The 19,483-nt window shown below is 44.6% G+C and overlaps 1 protein-coding gene across 2 annotated transcripts in view; it reads right to left on the bottom strand.

Moving 5' to 3' along the window:
• Positions 1 to 18,787, bottom strand: part of SCUBE1 (signal peptide, CUB domain and EGF like domain containing 1) — a 200,010-nt gene extending 181,223 nt beyond the window's left edge. For both annotated transcript variants that reach the window (XM_088151777.1, XM_088151848.1), the window contains exons 1-2: positions 18,585 to 18,787; positions 11,339 to 11,461 (exon numbers count right to left, since the gene is read on the bottom strand). In XM_088151777.1, the coding sequence (XP_088007903.1) occupies positions 11,339 to 11,461; positions 18,585 to 18,672 (211 nt within the window). In that variant the 5' untranslated portion in view covers positions 18,673 to 18,787. The remainder of the gene's footprint in view (positions 1 to 11,338; positions 11,462 to 18,584) is intronic.
• Positions 18,788 to 19,483: the final 696 nt, after the last annotated feature.

The raw sequence follows: 19,483 nt of genomic DNA, 5'->3' as shown, positions 1-19,483 counted from the left end.
GGAGGGGAGGGGAAGGGAAGGGAGGATTTCTGATGCTCCCTGCCAGCTTCCCACAAGGAAAATCAGTGGGGAAGCTGGCAGCAAGTCACAAGTCGCCCACATCCCCACTGTTTTTTTGCCCTCGGTCATTCTGTTTCTCTGTTAGGTAAGGAAATATCTCTGAAACGATGACCCAGCGGGTCACGGGTTGTCTAGTTAGACATTAATATCTAATGTCAAATACCTTCTCAGCATGAAATTTTAGGCCATTTGAATTATCTGAGCAAACCTGTTGATCTAGCCCTGCCAACATATTGATTACATTTTACATTTTTATATGTACACTTTAAAACAATGCACGAAGCGAATGAAATTGACCATGACCAGATTGCACAAATTCAGTTTTGGGGGATGTATTTCTCTGAATTCCAGCAAAAGCTGGAACTATATACATTTCTCTGAGCTGCATTATGACTGATTTTAATTCCGTGCTACTTTTGGATTTTAAGAAATCCTTCAAACATGTGCTTTGGTTGTAATACGTCCATTATATAAACGTTAGGAAATGTTTATTCTTTCACTTTTGTTTCTTAAATAATATTGTTCAAAATAAACAGAATTAGCAAGAACCAAGCCATTCGATCCAACGACTCTCTGAAGGATAGCAAGCTGAAGGATAGCAAGGGTGTGTGCAAAGCAATTAAGTTAGAATTCCAAACATTTAAGTCTAAAAGCTGCCCTTAAAGTATGGAAAAGGTCACTGCATTAATCTATTGGTTTCTTTTAATTCATTTATGAAATGTTATATTGAAAAATTCTGGACCAAGTCAGGGGGTTGCAATGGGGATAAGGTGTACATGAAAAGAACCAGATCTGGAGATCTGACGATGGTAATACTTCATCTCAAGGTTGCAATCGTTCATTGAGTTTTGATTTTCTTCAGATGTTTGCACGTCCAATGCTACAGGAAATATGTCCTTTAATTCAGCTCCTGTTTATCCCAGACAAAGAGGTCTCTCACAAAGCAAAGCATTCTTCTTGGAAGCGTGAAACAGCCTGCTATCCAGCCGTCCTGCAAAGCGCACAGGCTAAGACCAGCAATGGGCAAAGGGGCCATACCTGAAGGCGCCTGCTCAAGTGCAGACCACTGGGGACTCTCTCTGACATAGCGAGGAGAGCCTTGCAAAGGCGACTTCCGTAGAAGGGCTGGAGGGTGCTGAAATACTTCACTCTTCCAACATGCTTTGGGCCAGGGAGAGGGTCAAAAAATTCAGTCCGTTAGCTACAGCTGCACGATCATGGCCCTGCCCTCTTCCATTCTGTGCACTGTGCCACACTTATAAAAAGGGGGGTGGGGCTTTGCTTGCACAGACATGGCTGCCATCTTGATGACATGTACAACACAGACACACACATGCGCGCATACGCAAACATCTCTGCTTTGGGCCTTTCCCCACTTGTGCCTAACCACAGCACAAGTATTCCCTGGTTACCTATCCCTGACCCATAACTGAGGAAGATGCTATTCTGAGGCTGAAGTCGTTTTTTCCCCATCGAGCAGGCCACGAGCTGCAGCAATTCTGCCGTGGACTTTCTCACAATCGGGTGATCCCGCCAGAGAGGGGGGACCTGGCCTGTCACATCCTGGCCTCTTTAGGCTGGTGTGGGCACATCTCTTCCCCTCCAGTTCACACCCTTTCCATAGTGGAAGAGCCTCACCCCGATCCCTGTTTCCAAGGTCTGGTTCATCCTGGAGAGCAGCTGATCAGCAGCCTTGGGAAGGGGCATGAAGCAAAGCAGGGAAAAGAGAGCAAGAGCGAAAGGAAGTTCTTGCTGTGCTGCTCCCTGCCAGCTGTCCTTCAGACTCCTTTTGAACCTGGCTGTACCACTTTTCCCCAAGTGTTGTGAACAAGGATGGGTGGAGGGCCCTTTCGCTTGGTGGTGGGGAACCGCTCGCTATGAAGCCTCCCTTTCAAATGCCAGCCTAGCTGATGTGGTTCAGGATTCAGCAAGAAGTAACCTGGTGCCAGGGGTATCCATACAGGGGAGCTCGTTGATTCTTCCGATCCCATCACCAGATGCCACAGCTCAGGGCCCTTCCTGGGGGAAGCAGGACAACGTCTCTGTCTATTTATCCTGTTTTGCAAATGCTCTTTCAACAGGACTAAAAGGCACACTGAAACATTTTCTAAAACTCATGGAATTTCCAAAAGGGAGGCTGAATGAGAAAGAGGGTCAAATTGGTACACATCCCTGGGATCTTACATAATGCCCCAACCGTGGAAACTCAGCAGCATTTAGGTTTGAAACCATTAACTACAAAAGCTCATCTCCGTGTCAGGAAAGCAGTTTGAGAAAGCTTGACGCTAACACCTTCCACTCCCCACTGCTAGGAGCTGTTGGTACAGAAGAATCGCCTGGCTCCCTGCAACGTTTAATCCGTGACCAGAGAGAGCTTTTTCACTGCTACAGATTTTGCTGAATGGGATACAAACGTTATTTCAAATTGCCCATGATGGAAAAGATCCTCTTTGCCAACATGTCTTAGAGCACAGCAGGCGACAGACCAGTGCCCATTTTAATAATATACCAAGACATGGCATTTATTGCTCTGCATCCAGAATACCGTATAGTACAGGTTGATTTGTGTCCTGATCATCAGGCTCAGCCTACCTATAACCAGCAAGGTATTTCAGCGGCAATGGCATGCAAAGGCTTAGGCACCTCTGGGCCAATGGTACAGTTCAATGAATCCCAAAGTGAACAGATGTTGACGCACCTGTTACACGATACGAAGCTAAGGACAATATACTCTGGAAATCTGAATGCGTACTTAATATTTATGTACAACTATTTACAGATTTAGAATAAGAAAGAAGTGAATATGACAGGAGAAGAAGTTTGGAAACCCTGCCGGATGATTTATTATTACTTTTTATTCTGAAGTTGTTCATAAAGCTTCAAAAGGTGATTGGCTCACAATTAGCCAAGAGGACAATAGCGAATAAGTACTACTCTGGTCTTCTAACATTTCAGCTTGTGCCGGTTGTTTTGTCTCCTTTCAACGATCTTCAACAACCTCTATGCAGCTATCTGAACATTTAAAAAGGAAGAGAATTCTCTCTTACAAAGCAAGGGGAGGCTATCAATTTATGAATTAATAAATAAATTGATTTTTTTTTAATTATCCCACCTTTATTTTATCTGGTGCCTTAACCACTAGACCAAAACTGGCTTTTTCTCATTTCTTTTATTGTCGTGAGCCACCCAGGGTCATTAAGAGTTGGGCAGCATACTAGTTTAATAATAATAATAATAATAATAATAATAATAATAATAATATAATACCAGAAATTTCAACGGTGAGAAACATTGTTAAGAAAAGGATGCTACAGTGAATTGTTAAAAGTCAAGATCTGGAAGTTTTAAAAAAATCACTCTGCCGTAACTGCTAGTATTTCTGACTGAAAGGCTGTCCAAACTTCATTGGCACATCCACCGTTTTTTTACCTCGAACCAGTAAAAAACTGCACAAAATTAAGAAGAATGCATTCAGATCTGTATAAAGATGTTGTAGGTAGCTCTGCACTGGGTGGCAATGGTGCCAGTTTGATTAGGGGTGCCTAAAAGGGGCATTGTTCTGGTATGAAAAGAAAAGGGATTTGAAACCTTAACCCAGAATGGTGATATTACTTAAGGATGTTAATTAAGAGGATAAATGCATATGATAAAATACACGCATGTACACAGATATAGGGGGTCTCACGTGTACCTCTCCTCCAAAATTTTTGGGGCTCTTATATCCTATTGAGAAGAAACTCCAGAAGGGTCATCGTAATGCAAGGATGCAGTTTGATGTCTGTGGAGTCTGCTCAACTATTCCCACGCTTCTGCACCTTGCAGTAGGGGAGAAAGAGGGGCAGGAGAAAGAGAGCTTCCTTGAGAAATGAGAACTGCCCCAAATGAAAGAATCAAATCCACACTTGCAAAACTTTACAATAAGAAATTGAGATGGGTCATTGAAATGTGATCATGTTCCCTTTTTGGACTTTTTGTGGGAAACAGAAAAAAATGAAATTATGATATATGGTTTTGATGATTAGTAAAATTAATAGATTATAGAAAAAATGGATGTTAAGTTGTAATCCTAGAGTAAGAGTTTAATGTAAGTTTTACTTGTATCTGCTGTGAAGAAAGTGGGAAGTTATTCTTTTTTTTGTATTTCTGTTTCTTTTTTTTTCTTTATCTTTCTGCATCTTTCTGCACTTCTGTTTTCCTTCTTTCTCTTTACTCCTTCTTTTCTTCTGCTCTTTTTTGATTATTAGTTCTGGTTAGTTTTTCTTTCTGTTTTTAAAATTTAATAAAGTTAGTATAAAAGAAATGCAGAAAATTTTTCTGAGATTCATATTTCTAAAATCATGAAAAGTAACCATATTCTGAAATATAGGAGAAGCAAAGGCTTTTGAAATACTACGGCAGATATGAAAAATGCAGAGAATGAATCTCTATGACTTATTTGCACCTGTCCTCACCGCATTTGATGTAGGGCAGACCAAGTTTGCGTTAATATTTGTAGGAAGAGAGTTTGAACAGCTACTATAATGAGGGATGAAAGATGAAGTTCTAGACTTAACTGATGGACTGATAACAAACAAAGCATAGAGTCCAAGTTGTATCATGTAGAGAACAAGAAATTACTTTTAAAAATATGTACTATGTCTCTGTGAAAAATCATGTAATATGTCCCAACTCTTCAGGAATGCTAGAAAGTGTCCAATATCATGGGAAGAGAACACAAATGTAGCAACAGATATTTAAAAGGAGTCCAAGAAATCATTGGCTGGTTAGATGAATTTCTTTTCTGGATACATTTATGAAAAATGTGAATTAAAATCATAGAATAAAAGAATTGGAGAGGACATAAAGTCATCTAGTTCAACTTGTTGAGTTCAGGATCCATTAGAGCATCTCTAAGAGTCGACCATCTAGCCTGAGTCTGAAGACTGAGGAAATCTCACCACATCACGTGGCAGCCTCTTCCATTGCTTGAGAGCTCATATAGTCAGGAAGGTCCACCTGATGTCTAGACTGAATCTCCTTCCTTGTAGATTTAAGCCGTTTGTTCTGGGTCCAGCTCTTGGGGAAATAGTCTACTGCCTCTTCTATGTGACAGCCCTTCAGATGCTTGAAGACTGCTATCATATCTCCCCTCAGTTGTTTCTTCTATAGGCTAAACATCCCAGATGCTTTAAACATTCTTCATAGAACTTGGTTTTGAGATCCCTCATTAACTGGGTAATCCTCCTATGAACTCCAGTTTCTCAATGTTCTTCTTGAATGATTGTGCCCAGAATGAGTAACAGTACTTCAAATGGAGTATAACCAGGACAAACTAGAATGGGACAATTACTTCCCAGGAACTTCCAGTTAAGGCATCCCAAATAGCATTGAGAGCCAGTTTGGTGTAGTGGTGAAGGTGCTGGCCTGAAAACCAAGAGACTGTGAATTCTAGGCCTCCCTTAGGCACGAAAGCCGGCTGGGTGACTTTGGGCCAGTCACTCTCTCTCAGCCCAAACCAAAGGTGGTGGTTGTGGGAAAAATAAGAGGCAGGAGTATTAGATATCTTCACTGCCTTGAGTTGAGCAAATACACGCACACATACACACAAAGGTAGGATAAAAATCTAGTAATAATAATAGCAATAATCAACATTCGGTTGATCCAAAAAGCGGACCCTGTACTTGCAGGAAAAACACTAGGAATAATAATAATAATAACAACAACAACAACAACAACTACAACAACTACAACAACAACTACAACAACCCCCAAGTGAGGCACTACCTTGACGTGATTGTGGGGCTTGCGTGCTCTGAGGAGGATGAGAGCGATGCCAGAGGTTCAGCCATATTGGACAGTCTCATCAGAGGAGCCAGATGAAGAGTGTCTCTCCCATAAACAATATGGTGAGACATAATTTACAGAAACCCATACCAGATGGGTCATCGCCCAGGTCAACAAGGACCGTACTAGGTGTTCTAGTTCCTGGACATCTGGTGACAACTGGGCTACAGGACTCAGGACTGTGGCTGAGCAACCAGGGCCAGCAGCTGCAGAACTACTGGAAGAAAAGTTGTTTACCCATCACAAATATACAAAGATGGAAAACAAAGAAATAATGATCTGCTATTACAAATCAAGTCCAACGAGAAGAGGATATCTGAAAAGAATGCACCACTTCTGGAAAGAACAACATCCAAAATCAGAAATAACAGAACAGAGGCTAGCAGATCAACGTCGATTTATAACATGAAATAAAGTATTCACAGAAGTAGAATTGGAAGAACTACAAAGGTCTACCCAGGGCAAAGAAATCAAAGCCTTGCCAGAAGTAGCTCAGATAGTAGAGCCTTCTCCTCAGAAAGAACAAAGGCCTCTAACAAAAAAACAAGAGGAATTGAAACAAAGAATAACTGAGCAACCAGAACAGCACAAAAACAACAGAATAAGGATGCCTGCATTGAATCTTGTTACAAAGAAACAGCTAGCACAAGTATTAAATGATGGTAATACTGTAATATCAAATATAAGCACCAGCTCATTGCAAGAAACTAAGTGATGTACAGCACATCTGCAGTTATAACTGAATACCATGGATGCAAAATCAACAAACAAGAAAAAAAGCCAAACAGCGCACCACCAAAATGGAAGATCAAGTTGGAAAATAAGATCAGCATGCTAAGATCAGATGCAAGCAAGCTAGAACAGATGAAAGAAAAGAAGCTGAAAAACAAAAAGTCCAAAGAATACCTGATCAAGAAATATCACCTAGAAACAAGGAAGATCAAGGAAGCACTGGAAATAATAAAGCAGCAAATAACAGCTATAGCCAAGAAGATCAGCAGATATGAAGCTCGAATAACACACTGTAGGCAGAATCTCCAATTTCAGTCAAATCAGAAACATTTCTACCAATCCATCAATGGAGAGACTGCAATGAACCAGTCAACATCTGACAAAGAAGAAACAGTGAAATTCTGGGCACAGTTATGGGACAACCAAAGAAATACAACAAGAATACAGCTGAGATAAAGGAGGTAGATAAGAATAAAAAAGAAGCTGAAATGAAAGAACTTGTAATAACAGCAGAAATGGTGGAGAAAAGGGCAAGGAAGATCAAGAATTGGTCAGCACCAGGTGAAGATGAACCGTATGGCTTTTGGTTGAAACATCTGACTGCTCTGCACCCACTCATTGCCAAGCAGTTTAACAACATACTGCAAGGAGGTAAAATTGAAGATTGGTTAACATCTGGCAACATCTACCTGATAATGAAAGATCCAGCAAAAGGAGCAGCACCAGGCAACTACAGGCCAATTACTTGCTTGCCAACAACTTTCAAATTACTGACTGGTGTGGTAGCTGATGCAGTCCAGCAGCATCTAGTTGAAAACAAGTTTTTTCCATCTGAGCAAAAAAGGGAACTGCCCAAACAGGGGAACTGCCCAAACAGCAGAGGGACAAAGGATCAGCTCATAGTTGACAAGATGATTTTGGAAAACTGTAAGAGAAGGAAGACCAACTTGAACGTAGTTTGGATTGATTACAAGAAGGCATTCGACTCCCTGCTACATGAGTGGATAATCAAGTGCCTAGAAATAACAGGAGTCAGCAGAAGCATCAGAAGCTTTGTGTAAAGATCAATGACACAATGGAAGACACAGTTGCTGGTCAATGGTGATAGACTGGGAGAGGTTCACATCAAGAGAGGAATCTTTCAAGGAGACTCACTGTCACCACTACTGTTTGTCATTGCATTGATTCCTCTGTCAACAATATTGAACAAGTCAGGCCATGGCTATCAAACATCAAAAACATCTGCCAGGCTATCCCACCTCCTTTACATGGATGATCTGAAGCTGCATGGAAAAACACCATCTGAAATATAATTTCTGCTCAACACAGTCCAAATATGCAGCCAAGATATTGCAATGGAGTTCGGACTGGACAAATGTGCCACCCTGACCATCAACAGGGGAAAAATAGTGAAAACTGAAGGAATCAAGATGCCCAGTGGAAATAACATCAAGAGTCTGGATGAAGAAGATCACTACAAATACCTGGGTGTTCTTCAGGCTGACAACATCAAGCACACTGAAGTCAATTAGAAGGTTAGTAGTGTATACATCAGAAGAGTGAAGAAGATCTTAAAGTCCAAACTCAGTAGCGGAAATACCATCAAGGTGATTAACACCTGGACAATTCCAGTCATTAGATATACAGCTGGAACAATGGACTGGACTCAAGCTGAATTAAAAGCCCTGGATAGGAAGACCAGAAAAATAATGACAATGAATCATGCCCTTCATCCATGCAGTGACGTTGACAGACTCTACTTACCAAGGAGCATCGGTGGGCATGGAATGTTAAAAGTACACCAGACAGTTGAAGGAGAAAAAAGGGCATTGGAAGAATATCTGAAGGACAGTGAAGAAGATGCACTGAAACTAGTACACCATGAAGGCTTACTGAATACCAAAGAGAACAAACTGGCCTATAAGAAAGACCAAATGAGGAATAGAAAAGAGACACGGCAAGGCAAAGTATTACATGGCCAGTACACACAAAAAAACTAGCAGGCAGAGCAGATCACAACAAGACCGGCAATGGCTAAGAGCAGGAAAGTTGAAGAAAGAGACAGAGTGACTCATTCTGGCTGCCCAAGACCAAGCCTTAAGAACAAATGCACACAAAGCCAGAATCGAGAAGACAGCAACAGACAGCAAATGCTGCCTCTGCAAAGAAGCTGAAGAAACAGTGGACCACCTAGTCGGCTGCTGCAAGAAGATTGCACAGACTGACCACAAACAACGGTGTGACAAAGCAGCAACCATGGGGCATTGGAACATCTGCCAGAAATACCCTTTGCCTGCAAGCAAGAACTGGTGGGACCACAAAACAGGCAAAGGAATAGAAAATGAAGAAGCTCAAGTGCTCTGGGACTTAGAATTCAAACAGACAAGCACCTGCCACACAACGCCCCAGACCTAACAACTGTTGATAAGAAAGGCAAAAAAGTCTGGATAGTGGACATTGCAATACCTGCAGACAGCAGAAGAGAAGAGAAAGAACTGGAGAAAGTCACAAAATATAAAGACTTGCAAATAGAAGTAGAACGACTGTGGCAAAAGAAAGCAAAGGTAGTCCCAAGAGTAACAGGCGCCTTGGGTCCAATCCCAAAACATCTGGAGCACCACCTGAAGACCATCAGCATTGACAAAATCACCCTCAGCCCATTGCAAAAGGCAGCTTTACTTGGAACAGCCTCCATCCTGCGATGATACCTTTAACGCCATCGAACAGCAACATCTGCCTATCCCAGGTCCTCAGGAAGGACTCGATAGGTGGATAAAAATGCCAAATCCAGTCTAAATATCTGGCTGCCTGTGTGACCAGCCATAATAATAAAAATTTGCCTTATTAGTAGTTGCATCACACTGCAAACGCATGTTTGTGGAGTCCTTGGTGCTCTCTGAGCTTGGCTGTTTGTGTGCAGACGTTTCATCACCCAACTAGGTAACACCATCAGTGCTGGTGAGTGTGGGGTTTGCTCCCTGTTTATATACAGTAGCTTGCCCTGCCAGTGTTGGTGGGAGTGTGGTTTTCTCCTTGGTAGTCCCTTGATTAGGGTGTTGTTTTCTGCTTGATTGTTTGTCTGGGGTTGATCCCTGCTTATCTGGGTGTAGGCTGCTAGAGAGGATGTGTTCTGGTCTTTTTGATTCCAAGTTAAACTCATGTTTAATTTGTGGTCAGCAAGATACAATGATCGAGGATAAAATATGGCAGATTTTGCTGAAGCAGAATGTACATGTTTTCTATATAAGTAAATCTTTTCTCATAAATACTTTACAGCTCTTTGAAAAGTTCAAGAAACAAACTACCTCTCATGGATTGGTGACTGGTTTAAAAACAGGAAGCAAAGGAATTCCAACAGTGGAGTAAGAACCCTGGTTCCCTAGAGATACGTTTAGGGACCAGGGCTTTCAACTTGTTCATATGTGCTCAGGGTTTATGACAATCCGGTGGTGCAGTATATGAATTTACCAGAGACACCAAATTATTATTATGTTACTGTTGCACAATACACAAACCTCCGCATTTGCCCAAAATTATTTAAAGAAGTCTGGTAGCATCTTTTCTAACCCATGTTATTAAATTTTTAATTTGATTAATTATTTCATTATTTACAGGTAGTCCTCGGGTTACAACCAGTCATTCAGTGACCGTTCAGAGTTACAACGGCGCTGAACAAGGGGGATTTACAACCAGTCCACAAAGTTGCAGCATCCCTGTGGTCATGCGATCCTGATTCGGGTGCTTGGCAACCGGCTCGCAATTATGACGGTTGCAGTGTCCCACAGTCACGTGATCACCATTTGCAACATTCCTTGCTGGCTTCCCACAAACAAAATCAATGGGGAAGCGGGCAGGAGTCGCTCCCCTCCCGTTGCTTTTTTGCCCACCTGCCCGCAGCACCCAACCACTTGCCTGCACTCTGTAGTGCCTCTCACCCACAGAGACTCCCACCTCTTCCCACTTAACAACCTGCATGGTCCTGAGGTTACGACGGCAAGAGGGACTGCTGGGGTTGAGGCTGCTAAGTGATGCAGTCATGTGACATCCCGCTTTACAACCACATCACTTAGTAATGGAAATTCTGGTCCCAATTGCTGTTGTAACCCGAGGACTACCTGTAATTTTATTAAAAGGCATAAGCTTTCATGAGCTGCCTCTTCTGATTTTTGGTTAGCACAGACTAACATGGTTATTCTACAATGTCTACAAAACCTTTGCTATCATAGGCAGACACAGAGGACACCAGGAAAAACAGGTATTTCCCTTCACAGCCCATTCCAAGCTTAGTTTCAAGACAGGAGCAAGACATGTATGGAAAAGGCACATAATCCATGAGTAGACTTCTTTTCCTTTCATTATTTTGAGGTTCAAATGCTCCAAACCAGCCCAAAATATGGCACAGTGGGAGCCCAGTAGGCACCCAGCAAGTTCATGCTTAAACAAAAGAGAATCTCTAGGTTTTGCTCCCTGAGTTAAAGCAAGCTCCATTTTTGAGAAGCCACTCATAGAAAGCAGGCAGTGCAGTTCAAATGCTCAACCACGACCAGGACCAACGGGACTATCTTTCCAATAAACAGCCACAATCTGAGGTTAACCAGCGGCTAGCCAATGGCTTTCATCGTTTCAGGAATTCTGCTGTTTACCAACGGACTTGCAGAGTAATAAAATGGGGGGGGGGGAGTAGAGGGGATATTGGCCAAAGCAGAAGAGCAGCTAACCTTACCTTCACACTGTTTTCCTTCTCCTTTATAGCCTGGCTTGCAAATGCATTTGAATGACTTAGGAGTGTTCTGACAAATTGCATCAATGTGGCAGTCGTCCGTCCCTTCTGTGCATTCATCAGCATCTGTGCAGTAAAACATTTGTTACAAGGAGGGGGGAAAAATAACACGACCACTTTGAGGAGAACCTATCTAGGGAAATAGTGTAAGTGAACTGTTTCAGGGACCCTTCCAGGCAAAACCCAACCCAACCTCGTATTGCCATCACAGTGGATTTTCCACAGCCATGACACAAAATTCCTTGGTTTGGGAAGGATGTTCAAAAGGATGTCCCTTAACGAGGCAGCTCCATCCACCTCCCAGAGTGACACAGGCAGACAGAGAGAAGCAGAGATGTCTGCAGGGTGTGGTAAAAAGTAAAGATGATGGAGCAGTCGAAGCTCCACACACACAAAGAAGACAGAGCTTTGATCACACTGTCATGGCCACCATCTTGATTATCTTTACAATACCCTATGGATACCCCAAAGAGAAGTCTGTCTAGTTCTCCTGGAACCAAGGTATAGCTTCCTCCTGGATGTTCCTTCGAGATCCAGCCTAGCCTACAGGTTTTGGATTTCTTACTGGTACCCATCCAAATGTTAACCATACCTGACTCTACTTAGCTTGTCAGCCAGAGCTTCCTGGCATAAAACTTTGCCCTTTGTCCCCACGTCAGAGAGACTTACAGTATGTCTTCTGTCTTTTAACAGTTTGGCCTTTAGAACTGATGCCAAGTGTATGATAATTTCTCAATCAGTATATTTTAAGAGTCACAAATGCGGGAAGCACCATCGAATGTAATTCTCTTTCAGCCAATTTTATATTTGAAGGTAAATGTCCAACCACAAAAGGGCCAGGGTGGCGTAGTGGTTCAAGTGTCGGACTGTGATTGGGGAGACCCGGGTTAAAGTCCTACCCTTACTCTCCCTCACCCCAGCCTACCCATCAAGGATGTTGCAGGGGAAAACATGGTGTAAGAAAAACACTGTACTCCTAAAATAATTTCCTGAGCTGGAAATAAATCAGGCTGTCATAAAGGAAGGCTTTGAGTCCTAGCACCTGGCCAAATCTGTCTGATTTCAAAGAGTTTTCCACATACAAGACTGAAAAGAAAAGTCCTGATTATATTGCCTTTTCCCCACTGTGGTCTCTTTGCTTTTTTCTTTATGTGGGAGGAAGAGAAGATGTTTGAAAAACCCATGAAAACTTTTTTTCTCATGGTCGCTTTGGGATGTTGACGGCAATCAGCATTTATACTGTATGTCCACACTGGGGAAGTATAAAATGCAGACAGCACAAAAGTGACTGTCCCCCTGTCTACTGCTGTAAGGAAAACAACATTATTTTCCTGACTGCAGTAGGGAGAGAGGTTAGACGAGCCCAAAAAAGGGAGAGGGGGAAGAGGAAAATAGCTGGGGTGAAATTTCTTAATCTTGCTCAGATGTGGCACTGAATAATACCTCTTCGGGAGGGTTGGATCTGGTAAGTACTTAGATGGAGAGGCATCAGGAAAACCTAGGTGGCAGGCTAGGCTGGGGAGTTCCTCCTGAAAGGATGCAAATCACTTCCATATTGCTCCCAGAAAAATGTCTGGGATGAATCCTGGAAGTCCCCAGGTGTCATAACTTGACCTCTTCTCATAGCACGTAGCAGCATCTAGTCAGGTTTGAACCATACCAGAAGTTAAGCCTGATTGGGCCTGTCTAGAACTTGGATAGAAGACCACTAGGAAATCACAGAACAATAGGCTAGACTGGATGTCAGAACCATCCCTTGGAAGTTGGTGACAGCAAAGCCTCCCACGGCTGCTAAGGAAACTCCACAGACATGTCAGAGTCATGCTTGGTTTAAAGCGACCTTTGCTTTAATCAGGATGACTGAACTAGACTTATGGGTCGATCATCCTCAAGGCTGCTTCCCAATATCCTGTAGCCAGCCATGTTTAGCACAACATACAACTTTCTCATTGGTATCCAGAACTCCTAATTTGTCTGCAGGGACCTGCAAAACCATGCCTTGGGAGAAGCAGCATATTGGAAAGGACTGATTATCTCCCGTTTGTCACGAGCAGTCCTTCTCCACGCATTATATTTAAGTCAAGGCTACTCCCGGTTAAGCAGGATCTTCCATTTATGTGCCTCTCTGAAGCACTGAATATATTGATAGCGCTGTATGAACAGTCACTTTTAATAGATTCAAGCTGTGCGCATCAGCACCCTCCGGAGAGCCACCGTAGTTCAGCTTTCACCCAGGTCTCCGGTGACAACTCACAGCAGGCCTATTTGTGACCCCAGGAAAATCCTGGTTTCCAGCCATATGGTCAAAAGAGTCCCTTAAAAAAAACCTGCCATGCTCATCTTCCCCAGGTTTCTAACTGTACGCAGATGTAAAGAGCTGCATGGCAAGGTGTTGGACAAGACCACATTTCTGCAGAGCGACCAGCGCACTGCTGGACTCTGCAAGCAACAGCCGGAGCATAAATATTTAGCCCTCATTCACTACACCAGTGTTGTCCAAACTTGGCCACTTTAAGATGAGTGGACTTCAACTCCCAGAATTCCCCAGCCAGCATGGCTGGCTGGGGAATTCTGGGAGTTGAAGTCCACTCATCTTAAAGTGGCCAAGTTTGGACAACACTGCCTTAACCGATTGTAATAAGGAAGGATGTTGCTGCTCTTCACATTTTATGCATTTTGTCGTCGTTGTTGTCGTCGGAGGTTATTCCCCCCAAAGACCTACTTTTCTGGGACGGCTGTTTGAGAAAAAGAAGGGAGAGCTCATAGGTCTTCTTTCATTTTTCTTACTCTTTATTATTCATTCCCAGAGTAGACAGTGTGCTAATATGATTCTGCTATACCCCCTGCCCTTTAAAAATCCTTTTAATTACACAAAAATAAATAGGATGCTGCAAAGCCAAGCCTTAAGTGGAGCCTGCAGTTCTGAAATCACCTTTAGGCCCAAGACAGACCCCAAAAGATCTTGCCTTCTAAGACCCAGAGAGCTCATGGCTGCCCCAGAACTCATTTTGGGCAAGAGTTCAGAAGATGCACTCAAAATTCCACGGGGTCAAATTTCCTAAAAGGAAGATGTTCCCATGGCCATGCACAGGGAGATCAAAAAAGTTAAGATGGAGGTAGTGACCTTCAAATCAAACCTCTGCTCCAGTTTTACAGGCATCGCCGGCCCCTGGATGTCCCTGACTTTAAGGCAAACTTCATCCCTCCGCTAAGAAAGATGTGGCAGGAGAAAACTCCTCTTCCTCTCCTTCCATATTCTTAGCAAATCTAAACTTACATAATGTAGGGGGAAAACTTCATTCAGGAGAAATGCAGGGTTGTTATCATAAATAATATTTCTACTACATCTTTTTTGCCCCCAGATAAAGAAATATATTATTTCCCAAAGAACCACAAGTCTTTTCAAAAGGATCATAATATCTTTTACAATTAAACTGTACGCTAGTAAATCTGACATACTCTAAAAGAACAATGTGAATGTTGGTGCTTTTATAATGAAGAGTAGAATGAAGAATATGAGGAGGGATGCCCAGAATAAGCTAATCCTTTTCCTTCATGCTGGAAGAATGACCTATATACTATAATAATGCAATTTTAGCTTACCATGTTCTGCAAACCCAGCATGAGTTACTGAGGCTTGAAACCATAGTTAAGCCATAAACTTAATAGCTTTGCTTGTGCAAACACCAGCCGGTGTTTATGAAAAAGACTAACCAAACCATGGCTTAGTGGTATCTCTGAGCTCAATCACTGAATCAGTTCATTCTCTAAACAACTAAAACATTATTAGCCCTGGAAGAGCTGATGGGCTTTTGCAGTCCAATTATTTGAGGTTCTTTAAGGTTGAATGTTGGGGTGCGGGTGTTCCTTGGATCTTCCTCCTACCTTTAATTAAATAAACTTAATATTTTTTTCCTTGTTCCTGTAGATAATGGGGAAATGATTGATTTCTGGGTTCCATATGATCTTTGTTTTTTTCAGTGTCGGGTGGTTTAATAATGGATCAGGTCAGTCTCATCTTCCAAAGCTGGAGATGAAAGCAGCAGTCCTCTAGAATCTCTTCGTTGCTTCATCTTTCAAATGATATCTGTATTTTTCACGAAATGTTTCAACGATGACAGTTTTTAGCCGTCAGGCTACTGAATCATTTTGCTTTGCATTGTGACCCGTCGTGTGAACCTGTCAGACTAAAAGGAATAAAATGCCCTAACTAAATAATGTTAATCCTCTTCAGAATGACAAATGTCAGTCCCTGTTGACACCATGTAACATCATGGAGCAGGGCAATGCAAGGCATTGGATTTTATTCCCAAACCGTGCTTCAGAATGAACAGGGGTCCGAACGTAGCCCCCCTCTGCAACTCTCTAAAGAGCTGTATCATTTCCCACAGGACAGCTGCTGAAGAGAGCTGTGTGCTTCCAGGAAAAGACACAGCTATTTTAAAGAGATGCAGGCAGGGGCTATATTTGTACTTCTGCACATTATGAAGTATATCTTTGGAATATAATCCAAAGCACTGCCCAGCCCTATAATTCAGTGTGTATTGTTTGTGGACTAGAAGGTGTTTTAAAAATCAAGGCAGAGTCCCCTGAATCAAATTCATCTCTTAGTAACTTCATGGACATGTCTATGTAGTTTTCTTAGCAAAATATTTAAAGCGACAAAGGGAAGAGTTTATTGCCCAGTGCATTTTAACTGATAACCCTTCTGAATATTTTTCACCATTAGGTGTTGAAAATAGACGGATAATGTTATATTGTTCAGAAGTTAAGCACTTCTACAGCCCTTTCTTTCAACAGGAAAAATAACTGTTCATATTGAGGGGAAAAAACCCTTTATTTTAAAAAGCCAATATTGTGTAGAAAACATAATGAATGAAGTAGGTCAACATATTCAATATCCAAATAAAAGAACTAAAAGAAAATTCATCAATCTTCTTTTTGGGTTTGTAGCATTGATTTTTTTTAAATGCTTGTTCAGAGAAAGTCAATACTGCTAGAAGCACCTGGTCCTCTGGAAGGGCATTTTCCATGGGAATCAGTTTGGTGTTTAGGGAAGAAAGTGGCGAACAGCTATTGATTGTGGCCGAAATGTCAATCGGCTAATTTTGCCTCCCGGCCAGAAAAGCCTTAAGCCATTTTGTTTTAAAACTTAATACCAGCAGCCCATCTGGGACTCAGAGAAACCATGAATAATAATATACCTAGCAATTAGCTACCCAAAAGTAGGAGTCTGATTTATACTATTGATGGACTGGGGGAGGGGAGGGAAATTGGGGGGGGGAATGCAACAGACCCCCCATCATCCTTGAGTAGATTTATTTTATGCCGATCAGATGTAAAGACCTCAAGAAAAAATGCTCCTGAATGAGAACCACTTTGATTGTTAGCTTGAAATCCTAACACTCATTGTTGCAGAAAGGCTCCAGTGGAAAAACAAAGTTCCTTCAAGGCACCAAGGAAGAGAGGGTGAGCAGCTGTTAAGAGGCAGCAGTAATAACCAGATATCGTTGCTGCACCTCAGAGAATTTTGCAAAGGGAAAGATATGGTGGTGGGGGGAGGCATTTGGGCTAAACTATCTGGGAATCTTGGATTATTAGCACAGACATATACAGCGACAGACAATACTATGCTTTGCCCAAAGCTGTTGGGAGAATAGAAAGAGTCTGTCCTTCTCTTTATCAAAGTGTGTGTGTGTGGGAGAGGGGAGAATGGATCTAGTGCCTTTCTTTCTATTTATTTTCGTTGCTTCCACATTTGCTGTGGTTTTTCCTTCTAAGCAAAAGCAACGGTGAGTAAATTTGCTTGGGGATTTCAAGGGCCCAGTTCAGAGCGAGAGCGAGAAGGGCTCCTATCTAGTCAGGCAGGAAGCAATGTTTTTTGTCTCCACTGCCTAAATTTCATACTTCTGACTCAAAAGAGTCTCTGCTCCCATCAAGATCATCCGACGTGACAGCTGGACCCATTGTGACTTTTCTGATCACCTCCTGCAGACACCCCTGGTTGAAGCCCTTTCTAAGGGCATGTAGCTAAACCCTCCTTAAAGGTACATTTCACAACCACCCAAGAGCGCCTGCAGGTCACCTGCGTAAATGCCCAGGAGTCAGCTGGAACATGCCAATCTACCTGTACCCATTTCTAGGGATGTTATCCCCTTTTCTTAGAGAAAGAGACAAATATAATTTGAATTTATTCATTTTTGCCAAACGTATCCTAAAAGATGGAGTGCCTATCCTGGTTAAGCTGTCTTGGAGGTCAGATAATACAGGTCCTCTCACTTTGTTGCAGGAAAGGAGGAGAATTAGCCCTCCCCTGCAGGGACTAACTGAAAAAAAGTCAAGTCCAGCCCAATGGATCAAGCAGAGACCCAGTGGGCAGCCTCTCCCAGGGTAGAGAAGCAGCTTTAAATAAATGTTCAGCACCTTTGAACCGAGTTTGGAAGTCACCATCCAGGGATATAATTTACTTTAAAGGCTTGGGGTAACGGTCGCCTGTCTTTACAAATCAGTGTGCGCATATTTCTGCATCCAAAGAATGGATCAAAATCCCACGCGCGTGGACAGATCTCTCAAGGTATCCTGATATTCTGCTTGGGAAAGGAAGGGCGCTTCCTCCCCAGCCCAATCGACCACAGGCTGAAAAACCTCCTCGCGCTCTCCGGGATTAGAAGGCAGCGAATCAAGTCTGTTGTTATCATGGCTTCACGCATCCCCTGAATGGTTAACTGCCAGACGCAGGATCTGAGTCAAGGAGGTATCCGGTGTCTTTCAACGCGGAATCCCTTCCACGCAAGAAGGGCGCCCTGCGAAAGTTGGGTCGAAAGGGGAGGCTGGCTGGGAGACGAGAAGGCACGTGCAAGTTAATACGCCCTGTAATTAATGGTCGGGATTGACGGAGGGGAACTCCTATACTTTTCTGTCTAGACAGGTTGACCCGCGCGCCGCTTCGCTCGCTCGCCTCTCCCGGCGGAGGGGCGGCCGGCACGAACTCCTCGGCGCGCGGGCCGGGGCGCGCCGCGGGAGCCGCAGAGGGCCACCCCGGCGATGCTCGGAGGGACTCCTCGGCGCCCCCGCGAACAACGGAGCCCGTCCCCTCCGCGGCATCCCGAGAGGCAGCCGGGCGCTCTCCCTCCTCGCCGTCCGAGGGGAGAGGCGAAGGAGCGCGCCCGGCAGCTGGCGCGCCTCTTACCTGGGACCCCGCTGCCTCCGGCGAAGCTGTCCAGGCGGAGGATCGCCAGAGCCAAGCACAAGCGCCGCGCAAAGCCGCCAGTCCCCATGCTGCGGATCGGCTGCCGCGCAACCTGCGGGGTTCCTCCGCTGCGAAGACGCGCTCCGGGCTGGCCGGGGCAGCCACGGACACTGACGCGCTGACAGCATCCCGCTGATTCGCAGAGGGTCGGCCCGGTGGGCGGGACCGGCGGGGCGGAACGCCAATCGCTCCTCGGGGGAGGGGGAGGGGAGACGGGAGGGGAGGGAGGGGTGCGCTGGGGTGGGGTGGGGTGGGGTGGGGGCGGCCGCCGCCGGGCTGGGGCGTCGGGTGCCTCGCGCGGAGGCCGGAGGGACGCGGCGGGACGGGCGCTCCGCGCAGCCGAAGCGGACGGAGACCCCCGCCCGCGGTGGGCGGGGGCCAGGGCTTTTCCGCGCGGATCAACTCGGCGCGGCGGCTGGCCAGAGGTGCGCGGCGGCTGGCCAAAGGTCCGCAGCGCGCCCGGGCGCGGGCAGATGCCGCCGCTGGCCGGGGCGGGAGGCGCAGATCCCGGGCGCGCCGCAGACGGGGGGACCATTAGCTCCTCCTCGGGGCCGGCGGAGGAGAAGGACTCGATCCTGCGGCCGGGGGGAAGATGCCCGGGAAGGGGAGCAGCTGCGAGCGCGGACGAGCCTTCCCTGCAGGCCCCGCTCAGTGGCCTTCATCCCGCCGGGAAGGGCAGGGACTAGCCCCGGGCTCTGATCGATCTGCCAGGGCGGGGCGGGTCAGAAAAGTCAACATGGTGGCTGTGACCTGCGATGGGAGCCCCGCCCGCTTCAGGGGGCTGTGCGGTGTCCGCCCCCCTCCTCCCGTGGGTCCCCCCAGGCCCCTGGTCTGAGCGT

The sequence above is a fragment of the Python bivittatus genome, unplaced genomic scaffold (assembly GCF_059951505.1).
Source record: "Python bivittatus isolate LINGU-HERP-01145 unplaced genomic scaffold, Pbiv_v1 ctg000010_np1212, whole genome shotgun sequence".
NCBI classification, from domain to species: Eukaryota; Metazoa; Chordata; class Lepidosauria; order Squamata; family Pythonidae; genus Python; species Python bivittatus.
The sequence above is the reverse complement of the archived record's forward strand: the minus strand, read 5'-3'. Positions and strand labels throughout refer to the sequence as shown.